Source organism: Schistocerca nitens, chromosome 1 (genome assembly GCF_023898315.1).
Source record: "Schistocerca nitens isolate TAMUIC-IGC-003100 chromosome 1, iqSchNite1.1, whole genome shotgun sequence".
In the NCBI taxonomy this organism is placed as follows: Eukaryota; Metazoa; Arthropoda; class Insecta; order Orthoptera; family Acrididae; genus Schistocerca; species Schistocerca nitens.
In genome coordinates, this window is record NC_064614.1 from 394,009,306 (window position 1) to 394,023,842 (window position 14,537).

The following is a 14,537-nucleotide window of genomic DNA, read 5'->3' on the forward strand; positions in this document are numbered from 1 at the left end:
ATCAAAACAAAATTGATGAAATTTATAAACTTTTATAGTATGAGCCATGGAAGGAAGCAGCAAACATCTACTTGCACCTTGAACAGGCTGTAGATGTTTCAAAGCATCAACTTTCAGTCACTGCCGAACACGAGTGCGTTCGTCTCCACTGTCTACTGCGTGATCTTTCTTCACTTACACAGTTGATGGGTCGAATGTATCCACATTTCATTGGTAAGTTTAAATTTTTCTCTAAATATATCTGCATTGAATTACTATATTTTCATGTTTTAGTGTTAGCAAGAAAAACAATAATCTCTTGACCTACAGAAAGAACATAATGATTTATTCAAAAGATATTAAGTTTCCAATGCAAAATTAAATTGATTTCTTTGTCAGTACACAAAAAATTTCTGTTTTTGCCCACCAGATATTACTGTTTGTATACTTCTGAATTCGCTTGTGTGCAGAAGGTGGTGTACTATAGTTTAAAAATTAGTTGAATGATATTGAGGGAGAATGAATTGACTATGCTTTGATGGTTGTAGTATTTCACATGTTTTGTTCGTTAACCAGAAAGATGTCATCCCAATGCAATCTATATTTAAACATTTATTTTCATGGTGTACATAGTAGTGTGCCACTTTATCAAATACACTGGAAAAAAGAAATCCTCATCTTTTTTTTTCCTCCCCAGCCATTGATTTTTAAATTTGTGTTTTCATAAGATTTTTCCTTAATTTGTGATTATTTGTTATCAGCATCATATTTAAGCAGCCCTTTATACTCCGCTCTATTTAGAGATTAGTTAAAATATTTACTCAGGCTATCAGTTCATATCTTATGGCATGTTATTACCAATTTTTTTTAAAAAAATATTTTTGTTGTTGAGTTTTTAATGGTATTTAATACTTAATTCATTGTTATCTCTAGCTTGCACCCCCTTGCTAAATAATTTACCCATTTCACTTACAGTTGTTTAGCACCCTTACTTTGAGCCAGAACAAGAGTAACTGTGTTTTCCTCTGGTTTCATTATTAATGAGAGCTTTGCTTTCCTAATTTTTGTAGGTGTTGTGCCTTTGTTATTGGCCTCACCACTTTAGTTATTCTTTTGTCAACTGTCAGATAACATGCAATTTTCATTATTTACTCTTCCTGTGTCATTTAACCTTCATGTCTGACTGCACAGTACTTCTCTCTCAATTTCTTTCTCTTGCATTACTAGTAAGGAATGTGAGAAGGTGGCTGTAAGCTTGGAAATTCAGTTTTGTTTCTGATTAAGCAGTTTTCCATTGTGCATATTACAGAACTTCTGTCTCTTGTCATTGTGCATTAGTTGTATTTTTATTGTATTTGTATTTTTGCACATTTAACACATCATTACGACAATTCTGTCTTCATTTAGGTAAAGTTCTTAGAACACTATTCCCTGATGCACAACAGTTGGTGCTACAATTAACAGGAATGGCAACATATGCATCTCGTGTTCAGTTGCATCATCTTCATACATCACCTCCCATACTGACTGAGGACTTGGTAGAAGTGTAAGTTAGTTCCTTCACATTACTTAATTAATCAAAAATAGAAACTGTGTATACTAAACATCTCTAGTGACAGTTATATGGATCTGTTAGGAATTGCTGCAGAAATAAGTGAAAGTCAGTTTAACATGATTTTTTCCTGAAAATTTGCATCAGCTTTCATGTGTGTTTATAATGGTTACTCTCTGTTGATTGAAATTATCATTAGCAGAAACAGGAGCTTTAATGTGTAACATTGGGACCAAGAGGACTATGGAAGCTATATAAGGATTGAAGAGTTTTATGCTGATTTTGAGAGCACTTTAGGTGAATATCCATTCCTGTACTTTCTCTGGAGCAGTTGGTGATTTGGGTTGTATTAGGCATCCTCAGATATTAATGACTCTGCATGAGCAGAGGATTTAATTCCTCATCTTTTGCCTTCAGGCAAAAAGGATACACATAACTAAAAAAACACAGACACATTGTACAAAGATCTTTTGCCACTGTGTAACAATCCTCAGTCCTCATTCACAAAAATGAAAACAATTCATCACTGTCTAGATAAAACACTACACTCTCATTTATGATCTGTTTGGGGGGGGGGGGTTAAAAACATAACTTTTAATTATTAGTTCCCCAAAGATTTCTTAAAAACACTTCTGGCCAGTTGTTGGATGATTACTTCAGCAGTTCACAGCTCATTGCTCCCACCTTCCTTCTCCAACTGAAGTGAAGCGCATCTCTGGAAGACTATGACATTGACAAAGACATTAAATTATAAAATTAAATGTTATTCTTTCCCTTATAGTGATGGCACATTTGTGATGATGTGTACTTTACCAAATCTGCAGGTCGCTTTTAGAGAGCCTCTTCTTTTTTAGACATTCTTCCTAGGAACATATGATACAGTGAGGACTAAAAGTAGTCTGTTTGTGTAGATAATATTTCAACTTCTCAATTTTGCATAGCTAGAACCCACAGGATGACAAACTTTGAGGAAACAATAGCCTGGCTGCTGAATTCTGTTACGTGTTCCACACAGTCCATGAGCATATCAGGAGTAGGCATGTAGAATTATTTTTATCGTAGATGGGGTGGTTGTATCAACTACTATGCTGCCGAAATTGGTGCTTATACTGCACCTACAGATTTAGGAAAGAGAATTCCAGAGCACTTATTGATTTCACTAGTATGGCTAGACAGACTACAACATAAGTCTTCAATTGACTGGAGACTGAGCTTCAATTCCATGTGAATTGTTCTGGTGCTTTAAAATTGGTGTGATACTGCCAGATCAATTTTCCTATGAGAATGAAGTCTTCTGGGACAGAATTTGAAGTGGGGCTTTTTGTATATTGTTAGTCTTAATAACACTCCACCCAGAGAAGTTAGCACTAATCACACACTTCTGACCCCCTGCTTCACCACCACCACAACCACAAAACATCCATAAAATGATCAACTACAGTTAAAATGAAGTGGTATCTGGTGGAACATGATGCAACGCACATTCAAGCTTTCAAGTATTCCTCGAATTATTGGCCTTTGTGCTCTTAAGATTCATACATCACGTGAAGCTTTTTAAAGTAATGTTTTATATTGTTATTACACAGTATAATATATAATTGTCCATTCAGTTTCCATCTGTGTGCCTTTCGACTGAAATTATTATATGAGTTTACATCAAACAGCTTGTTACAAAAAACAGTGTAGTGAATTATGACTCTACATAGTGTGCAATTGATATATCCAGGATACAGAATCACGGTGACTATCTCTTACTAAGGAAGGATATGGATTTGTATTTGCAAGTGTGATATTAAGCAGCACTAATTGTCTTATATAACAGATGTGGAAACAGGGTAGTACCATTATATAACATAACATCCTGCAGTTTAGTAGCTCATTGTGGCAACACTTGTGTCAGTGAAAATTTGACTGGAGATCAAAAACAAAAAACTGTTTCATAAGTACCACAATTTTATTACAGCGTACTACTATCTAACAGTTGGGAAAGAATGGTGTGGTCCTTAACAGTCATGTTGTGGCATACAGTGTTTAGTACAGACAACTTTCTGTAGAACTTCACAATAACAGAATATCCTGGATGGAACAGTACATACAATAAGGGAAAGGCAGCCACACACCCGAAGCAGACTGATGTGTGCAGTGTAGATACACATAACAGAAAACAATGTTCACACCAGCTTTTGAGCTTATGGTCTTTTTCTAGCATAAGTACACACACACACACACACACACACACACACACACACACACACACACACAAACCATGCACACTCCCATGGATGCAGCAAGCCTCACAACATCTGTGGTAGTGCACTTTTGGGTACCTGTGTGAGTGTGTGCATAAATGTATGTACTATTGATCAAGAAAGAATAATAGCTTGAAAGCTGGTGTGAATAGTGTTTTCTGTTACACGGGTCTAGACTGCACACATCAGTCCACTATAGGTGAGTGGTTGCCTCACTCTTATTTTATCAGTTGTTTCTTTAGAACATAATATTCTAGTAGAAATGGTTCTCAATGGTGAGTAGTAGGCTTATGTGAAAGTAGTTTAAGGTGGTGTACAGTTCAGTAGAGTGCATTTTGTCTCCAATCTTAAGTGGGTTAATGGTGTTTGTGTTCACAATTCTGCTAGTCAACATCTTCAGATGGCCATTTCAAACTTACACATGGCAGTCATTTTCACTTTACAGCAAGAAGGGTTATCAGTGTAGGATGTTGATCACTAAATTGCCATACACTGTGGCAACATCTTTCAGCCATTTATTTGCTATTGTGGGACACAAAACATAAAAGTCTACCTCACAGTGATTATCCATTGTCAACACCACCAATTGATGACCTCTACCTATAAATTATGGTTTTTATCCTACCACAGGAAAACGAAACACAACTTCCATTTTGGAAGCAACTGGGAGGCCTGTGGTGATCCAGATGTACATAACCATCTCTACATGATCATCTTTGTCTCTAGGTATCCATTATGAACAATGGTACATACTCTTAACAACATAAGAAGGCAAGGTAACACCTGGAATGTCATGTTGATTAAAGGCATCAGGTTCTTGTTGCCAATGAGTTCAGGATTTCTCTGACACTTGATGATGATCATGGAGGAGTCAGTAAGTAGCCACTTATTAATGCGTGTCTCAGGCATGCAATTCCACAGGTTAAGTGGTGAGGTGAGTTAATCATGATTTGGGCCAGTATCAAGGATAATTTAAGGACTGTACAGTATTTAAACAGGATGCTCCAACTTAGTACAGCCCTACAGTTCAATATTTCAGAGCTGGGCTTATCTACCAAGATGATGGTGCGTCAGCATACCCCACGCACCTCATGAAGCCGTTCCTCCAGGAGGCAAGAATGAACCGAATGAAATGGCATCCAGTATCTGCTGACATGATCTCTTGGCACAGTTGAAACCTGTAGTGCATTATTGCAAGAACCATCGTCACACTCTGGATGACTTAACCCTTTGCGCTCTGTGATGCAGACATAGGGTGTTTCCATGCACTGTTATTTAAATTGCTACTGCCTGTGCAGCAAGTGAGCCACAGAGAATTCCACAAGTCTCATTGTGGAAACAATAAGGCCACTGACCAACTATTAGGATATACCGTACCATTGAAGCAGAAAGTGTGCTTTCATTCAAATATTTTACATAAACATTACAATACAGATCTTTTAGTTGTGTTATATGATTTGAAACTTTCATGTTGGACTGTTTCCATCATTATTTCATTCTAATTGTTTACAAATGAATCTCTGTCATCATCAACATCATTGTTACTCTCGTTCTCACTTTGACATTCCCCTAACATCTCTACAATCTCCTCCTCAGAACTGACTGTGGGTGAAGACCTAGCCATTTCGTATCTACTAACTTTCTAATTTGATCCATTATAAATGGTTCTGAAAGCCTGCGACAGTGAAAACAATAGGTTTGTTCATAAATAACTCATCTGCTACCAGTAACGTTTTCTTTATTTTATTTTTCACACGGCATGTTTCTGGAAATGATTCTCATTTTCAAGTGAGTTTTTTGTGTGTGTTGTGTCATTCCTATGTGGTGTAGATGAGTGAGATTCTGCTTCATTTCATTGACTTTACTGCAGTATATAAGAAAACACGCAATTTTTAGTTGATTGTTGATCTTTTTGTGAAGTTAGTGGCGAAATTTAGAAGAATTTGTACTTAGAGTTTCCTTATGGTCCATTTGTGCAGAGTCTCACACACACGAGACATCACACACAACTTGTTGCACACTTTTAAACATTGAAAACATTTTGCATAAAGAAAACAGTTACACAAATGTTCCTACAAGTAGTCAACAGAGATGACATTATAGGTCTTCCACAAAGTATGATATGCTTTTGTACAGAGGCTATTTATCTTAACAATTTGGATCATAATTTACTTGTCTATTTTACAATTGTGCTTATTTCTATGTGTTACTATTTTTATTTAAGTATACTATCGAAACATCTGAAGAAATTCACTGATTTACTTTCAAGTTTTTCGTTTAATATTTTATCTTCATATTTTCTGTAATGTGAATATATCTCCAGTTCTTCTAGCAAATCCATTTTATGTCCTTTATTTAGTCGGTGGAGTACTTTGACAGTTTGCTCTATTTTTCCAAATGGATGTCTTGTATCATGTACATGTGTTGCTATGGCTGATGGAGTGTGTCTATTGTGTGTGTAGGCTTTTATGTGCTCTGTGTACCTGGTGTTGAAATTTCGGCTTGTATGTCCTAGGTAGAACGTGGGGCATTCCTGGCATGTGACCTTGTATATTCCAGAGTCTGAGTATGGATCATGCTTATACTTTATGTTGTGTGTATTTTTTGTTGTAGTTCATTATGTGTAGAAAATCCAATTTTTATATTGTGATTTTTGAAAATATTCGCAATCTTCTGTGGTACAATGCCAATGTATGGGATACTAGATATACATTTGTTTTTCTCTTTTTCTTCTGTGGTACAGTTTGTACCGGGGTCTTTCTTCACTTTGCCTAGGATTGTGTCAACCATGGAAACATTGTACCCATTGGCAACTGCAATCTTTTTCACTGTGTTTATTTCTTGTTGCATGTTTTCTTGGTTCAATGGTATTTTAGTTGCCCTATGTATCATCGATATGTATACTGCCTGTTTATGGATATTTGGGTGACATGAGGTTGCAGGGATTGTGGAGTCAGTCATTGTGTTTTTCCTATGAATTTTGAATATGCATGTGCTGTGTAACAGAGGAATGGCATAACAAACACAAAAAATGCACTTGAAAATGGGAATCATTTCCTGAAACGCGTCATGCGAAAATTAAAATAAAGAAATTTGTGACTGGTAGCAGATGAGTTATTTATAAACAAACCTATTCTACTAACTTTAATGTAATAATTACAACTTCTTTCTCAACACAACTAATACAGTATGACAGTGAATGAACATGGGCTTCCCTATACAGCATGATGCCTAGTACAGCCAGATTTGAGATTAGAGCATGAGAGAGGTGCAAAAAATCTTAATATTAAATAACTTCTTCTCTGCAGTTTGCATAAGATCATAATATGACGTCATCTTTACACTTCTACAAAATTAGGTGCAAATAGTTTATTTTGTTTTTAGGTAGGTTCACAACAAGATTGTTTTGACATTAGTGCCATTTTCAAGTGTTCTTGTCGACATTACATTTGTGTATCATTTATTCTCCATCTGTTTAACAGTACTATGAGATTTCTATCTCATATCATACTTATGTGTAGGGGGATGGAGTGACGTCCATAAAGTTTTTATATATACTTAAGAAATAAAAACCATAGAGTGAACACAATTGAAAATGCTTTGAAAATTCTACTTGAGATACCAAGTGGTCAAACCACAAATATTTTGAAAGAACTAGAAATTTATATAGGCACAAACAGATACCAAATGATATCTTAAATGAACAAGTGGACCTCAAACATAAAAATTATGTGGAAAACTTTATTAACATAATAGAAAAAGAAAACAGATGAACACAAAATGATAAACAAAAAACAATAGACAGCATTAAGGTCGCACACTTACATAATGCAAAATATCTCTGGCAAAATTATCTCTAACTACTTAACATATAATTTATTTTTGAACATAATGCATAAATGGAACAATGTGTCATTTGACAACTGTCAAAAAACGATAATATGAAATTTATGTAGAAGGTAAATGTCACCAGGCATGGCTCATAAATAAAGGTTCTGAGGAAGAGCTGGCCCAAAATATGTATTAAAATAAGTGTCTCACTAACGTATTACACAATTTAAATTATCAGAACGCATTTTGCATATTTCCCACATGGATTTAAATAATCCCTGTCAGCGTCTTTGGAAATGTTGATATGCGATATCGAGCAATGTTTTTCAAACAGGTAGTAGCTAGTCTTAAGGCTGCACATTGAAATGCTGCTTAGCTCAATGTAGCAGAGTTTTGGGAGCATGTCTTCATCAGAATAAAGCTCTTACAGGTGTCCCAGAGGCTCAGGTATGTCAGCCTGAGGGTGTCCTACCAACCTGCAAATAATTTTCATTTCCACTGCGTACAACAAAAAGGAATAAAAAGAGTGGCTGGTTGCTGTCTTCTTCTTTGTAAGAATCAACCTACATTAATAGAAAGAGTTTCTGAAACTTCGCTGTTGAATCCCTGTCTCTGTATATCTCTGTTATACTTTGGTGAATCATTAATTGAATTTTAGTATTAGTGCATTAATAATGTTTCAGATAGTTCTTTTTGTTTCTGCTACTGGCTGCTCTATCCACCATTGGAATAAGTTTGCAAATGTCTCGCCAGAGTGTACTAGAGTACAGTAACATAAGCATCATCACCTAGCAAGAGTTTTACTAATGATGAGAGGAAAAGTGCACAAAATATGCCCCCTTGCTTGCTGATTGCGGTAACTTGCTTCATTAGCAAGTTTCTTTTTGTGAGTTATTATGCATGATTTTAGTGAGTTTTACATTCTTCTGAATAACAGCAGAACACCACAAGTTTGAAAACAATACAATATGAATCCACTGTGCAATTTATCAGGTAAAATGTTGGAACATGCGGCAGGATGGAAGTGAAGGAACTTGGTGCACCCAGACCCAAAGTAAACATGAATCCAGAACAAAAACAATGTAAATCCAGGCAAGATATACATGCAATTTTAACAGAGCAATTGCTCATGTCAGCCACATGGCATGATATCCATGACATCATAGAAACATAACTGTTTCATCACACGAACTCTTAAACACCATTGTTTGAGGGCACAAAACTTTAACCATCTGAAGTTTAGAAATGAAAATACCAAAAACATTAAGCATGCAGTGAAGCTAACACACACCACATTAATGATCTCTCCAAAATGCGTCTTTTACTATGATTTGTTGTGATAAACTGCTGTGAAAAGTGACATAGGGATAAATAAGCTACCTGTAGGTTTTATCTTGGAGTCAGCTTTTGATTAGACTTAGCAGTTGATTATTAAACAGAAAAAGATAGAGTATGTTACCATCATTTGGCTAGTGTGTGCTATTGCAACCCCCACCACCACCACCACCACCACCACCACCACCACCACCACCACAACCTCTTGAAATCTTGGTTGTGGTGACAAATTCATCTGTAGAGTAGCCTGAGTTCTAGATTAATTCCAATCAATAAATGTCGCAGCCTCCCCAGTGTGGAAACTGTGAATCATGACTGTGTGTGACCTATATTAACAACGTAGTAAATAAAGGAAATTACATTTGAATATGTTTTATGGGCATCACTCCATCTAGACATAAGCATAATATAAAATAAAATTCTCAGAACGGTGATACCTGGACATCGAATAAAATAACAGATAAATGTAATGTCAACAGGAACGTTGAAAATGGCACAAAACAGCAAAACAAGCTTATCGTGAACCAATGTAAAAACAACTAGAAATAAACTATTTTTAGCTAATTTTGTAAAAGTATAAAGAAGACCAAAAATCATGTTGAATGGAACTTCGCATCAGAGTGGAAAACAAAATTCGCAGAATCTAGTGCCACTCATTGTTGGTGTGGAAAGGGCTAATGGAGGCTGCCATTGAAAAGTGGCACAGACTTGGAGCGGGCCAGTGTGGTGTTTAATGTGACCGAGCAGCTGATTTTAATGTCTCTAATGTGCAAAAATGTACACTTTTGAACTGATTGCCATTATTTTGTTTATTCTTTTGTCTTTGCTTCAAAGTTCATTTATTTTTTATGCCCGGGGGGGGGGGGGGGGAGAGGAGGAGGAGGTGGAGGCAGGGATTTTCTCCGGTAATTTCTGGTGCAGTTCTCCTCTTGCTATATGCTACAGATGGGAATCCAAGATCCATTCACCTTGAGGCTTTCTTCTGTCTTGTTAAAACTATTCTCATGTTTGTGTATTTCTGTAGCTTCTCTGAACATGCCCATGTGATAGCTCTTTTTTACAGCCAGAAATTCCGTGTCGGTGAATTTTACTTTACAGTCAGCCTCACACAGCACTTGCTGTGCCACGACCAATTTCTCGACCTGCCCTAACTGCAATGCTGCTTATGTTCTTTGTCATTTCAACATAAACTTTTCTGCATGTGCATGATACATGGTATATTCCTGATGGTGCAAGTGGGTCCCTTTTTCTACCTAGCCAATCTGAGACACACTGATCTTCTTTGTTCGTCTATAAATAGTCTTTATGCCACATCTGCACAACGCACGGCTGATTCTGCCCATCACTGTGGACTTGTATGGCAGAAAGGTCATACCTGACATTTCCTTTTCCGATTTGTCTCTGAGTGTTTGACTCTGTTACACTTGTTATATAACTGGTGGCGTGCCCATTGCTCCTCAGAATGCTTTTCAGGTGTTGCATCTTGCATCTGAGGCGCTGTGGCTCACATATTCATCTCCCTTGCATTACAAGCATATTAATCGCGTCTCTTTTTCTGGCTCAGGTGGTGATTTGACAGTTTGTGCAGGCATTGGCCCGTGTGTGTCAGTTTTCGATACAAGCTATGTCCCAGGTTTTCACCATCCCTTATGACCAGCACATCTTGAAAGGCTACCTGTTTGTCCTTTTCTACTTCCATAGTAAATTTTATGTTGGCACGAAGGCATTCCCAGAGTGATGGACAGAATCAGTCGTACATTGTGCAAACATCGCATAAAGACTATTTATAAAAAAAATCAACACCACGGTTAGAGAACATAAGCAGCATTGCAGGTTGGGGCAGATGGAGAAATCGAGCATGGCGGAGCACATGCTGTGTGAGCTCAGCCACATAGTAAAATTCGCTGACGCAGAAGTTCTGGCTATAGATACAAGATATCACATATGCTTGTTCACAGAAGCTATAGAAATAGACAAACATGAGAATAATTTCTACAGCTTTATTCTCTGTGGGTGTTTTTAGTATTTGGAAAAAGGGACCGATGGCCGTAGCAGTCTGGTCTCTTTAATCGCACAAACCAACCAACCAACCAATCAATTTCTACAGGAAAGAAGAAAGCCTTGAGGTGAATAGATACTGGTGCCCCGTGCTATAGCAAACAACCATTGCAGATAGCAAGAGGAGAACCACACTGGAAATGACCACAGAAAAGCCCTTGGAAGTTGGCGCATCAGGTATTTGTAACCTGTGGCCATGAGCTCAACCTTAGTTCACCTCAAGCAATGGAGGGTGAAGCTTTGGCCAGTCACTTATACTGTTGAAACATCCTGGAGCAGAGACTGTTAGCATAAACAAATAGAACATGTTCATGAGTAGGTGGAAAGACTAACATACAAATCTAGGAGTTCACTTTTGGAGTGATATAGGATAGTACACACACACACACACACACACACACACACACACACACACACACACACACACACACACACCTAGTAGCAGGAAAAGTACAAGGGCATGCTGAAAAGTAATGCCTCTGAAGTTTTTGTGTGAAAACTCAAGATTATTAACATTCTACAACTTTATATTCTTCATGTCTACATATTTGTAGCCTCTGCCATTAGGAAGTTTTGAATTGTATCAATGTAAGATGGCAGTATGTAACATATTATATTGGTGAGTGACAAACAGCACGCTGTAATTTAGTTTTGAATTTGAAAAGTTCATCCACAAATTGAGCACCCTCTCCGTCAGCATGTAAATGCCAGACAACACACGAGGACTGTGATATCTGCAACAATCCGACACTTTTGGTTCACTGTCACTGATCATCCTCCAGACAATCCTGACTAACATCTTCAAGGACCTTCAATTTGACAGTAATGAAGCGGTTCAAGCAGAAATGAGATTGTGGCTCTTTCAACAAAATCAAACATTCTGCAGTGACAGTATTAAAAAACTGGTCTCTAGTTGGGAGACATATGTTCATCACCAGGGTGACTTTGTTGGGAAGTAAATATGTAGACATGAAGAATAAAGATGTAGACTGTTAATAACATTCATTTTATTTAAAAAGCTTCAAGACTTTTCATACAAAAAATTCGAAGGCATTACTTTTCAGCACACTGTTGTAGATGGCAGATTGAGGTTCATTTCAAGAATATTCATTATGAAGCTGAAGCTCTTGTGTCCATGTTTGCTTACAAATAAATACCTTTTTGGATGGGATCTGCTTTGAGTGGCCATGGTTTTTTTGCATCTTTTGTTCAGGCATGTATCACTGAAGTTACAGCACAGTCAGTGTTTTTTTATACACTCCTGGAAATGGAAAAAAGAACACATTGACACCGGTGTGTCAGACCCACCATACTTGCTCCGGACACTGCGAGAGGGCTGTACAAGCAATGATCACACGCACGGCACAGCGGACACACCAGGAACCGCGGTGTTGGCCGTCGAATGGCGCTAGCTGCGCAGCATTTGTGCACCGCCGCTGTCAGTGTCAGCCAGTTTGCCGTGGCATACGAAGCTCCATCGCAGTCTTTAACACTGGTAGCATGCCGCGACAGCGTGGACGTGAACCGTATGTGCAGTTGACGGACTTTGAGCGAGGGCGTATAGTGGGCATGCGGGAGGCCGGGTGGACGTACCGCCGAATTGCTCAACACGTGGGGCGTGAGGTCTCCACAGTACATCGATGTTGTCGCCAGTGGTCGGCGGAAGGTGCACGTGCCCGTCGACCTGGGACCGGACCGCAGCGACGCACGGATGCACGCCAAGACCGTAGGATCCTACGCAGTGCCGTAGGGGACCGCACCGCCACTTCCCAGCAAATTAGGGACACTGTTGCTCCTGGGGTATCGGCGAGGACCATTCGCAACCATCTCCATGAAGCTGGGCTACAGTCCCGCACACCGTTAGGCCGTCTTCCGCTCACGCCCCAACATCGTGCAGCCCGCCTCCAGTGGTGTCGCGACAGGCGTGAATGGAGGGACGAATGGAGACGTGTCGTCTTCAGCGATGAGAGTCGCTTCTGCCTTGGTGCCAATGATGGTTGTATGCGTGTTTGGTGCCGTGCAGGTGAGCGCCACAATCAGGACTGCATACGACCGAGGCACACAGGGCCAACACCCGGCATCATGGTGTGGGGAGCGATCTCCTACACTGGCCGTACACCACTGGTGATCGTCGAGGGGACACTGAATAGTGCACGGTACATCCAAACCGTCATCGAACCCATCATTCTACCATTCCTAGACCGGCAAGGGAACTTGCTGTTCCAACAGGACAATGCACGTCCGCATGTATCCCGTGCCACCCAACGTGCTCTAGAAGGTGTAAGTCAACTACCCTGGCCAGCAAGATCTCCGGATCTGTCCCCCATTGAGCATGTTTGGGACTGGATGAAGCGTCGTCTCACGCGGTCTGCACGTCCAGCACGAACGCTGATCCAACTGAGGCGCCAGGTGGAAATGGCATGGCAAGCCGTTCCACAGGACTACATCCAGCATCTCTACGATCGTCTCCATGGGAGAATAGCAGCCTGCATTGCTGCGAAAGGTGGATATACACTGTACTAGTGCCGACATTGTGCATGCTCTGTTGCCTGTGTCTATGTGCCTGTGGTTCTGTCAGTGTGATCATGTGATGTATCTGACCCCAGGAATGTGTCAATAAAGTTTCCCCTTCCTGGGACAATGAATTCACGGTGTTCTTATTTCAATTTCCAGGAGTGTATTATTAATATTATTATTATTATTATTATTATTATTATTATTATTATTATTATTTTCTATTAAAGAACAAGAAAATCCCGTTTACTGTTGTTACATGTATAAATTCAAATGTCTAAGAAAATAAGCACAAAAAAGTATTAGCTTTTTTCCTCATGCTGTGGTTTTGTGTGTTTCACATTACAGTTGTTTTTCTTTTGTAGTTAATCATCTGCAAACAGAGAGAACTTAAAATAGAAAATTATTTGTGTCAAAAATTTATAACTGGAAATGTAATTTTTAACATTACTTCATTCTGTGTGTGTGTGTGTGTGTGTGTGTGTGTGTGTGTGTATACTAATGCGCATGCAGTATGTTTCACATACTTTTTCCAGTTTCCCTCAGAAATCGCATCAAAATCTCATATATATTTAATGACATCATGAAGTCATCAAACAAGAGTACAGGAAAACTAATAAAAATAAAATGGGAGAACCAATAAGAAAAACTAAATACACTTTTAAAACAAAACAAAACTGTTAAATATGAAAACAGAAAGTAAACCAACCCCACATATTTTGTAAATATCTGGTCAACATTAATGACATACAGCTCATGAACCAAGAAGTAAATTTGCTAGAAAACGGATCTAAATACAATTTCAACACATAAGACAGTGGAGAATATTATCACAAAAAGTCAGTACATCTGAAGGACATTTCATAGCTAATACAGACTATTCTCTCTCTCTCTCTCTCTCTCTCTCTCTCTCTCTCTCTCCCCCCCCCCCCCTCTCAGTTTCTCTCTACATTTCCTTTGAATAGTCTCCCTGCTTCCCTATGACTGAATCCGAACATCTCAGAAACTCTATTATTCCA

General features: G+C 38.6%; 1 protein-coding gene across 5 annotated transcripts in view; it reads left to right on the top strand.

The window, feature by feature from the left end:
* Positions 1-14,537, top strand: part of LOC126249381 (exportin-6-B) — a 381,423-nt gene that overhangs the window by 270,434 nt on the left and 96,452 nt on the right. For all 5 annotated transcript variants that reach the window (XM_049951037.1, XM_049951050.1, XM_049951057.1 and 2 more), the window contains 2 exons: positions 39-213; positions 1,387-1,525. In XM_049951037.1, coding sequence (XP_049806994.1) covers positions 39-213; positions 1,387-1,525 — 314 coding nt within the window. The remainder of the gene's footprint in view (positions 1-38; positions 214-1,386; positions 1,526-14,537) is intronic.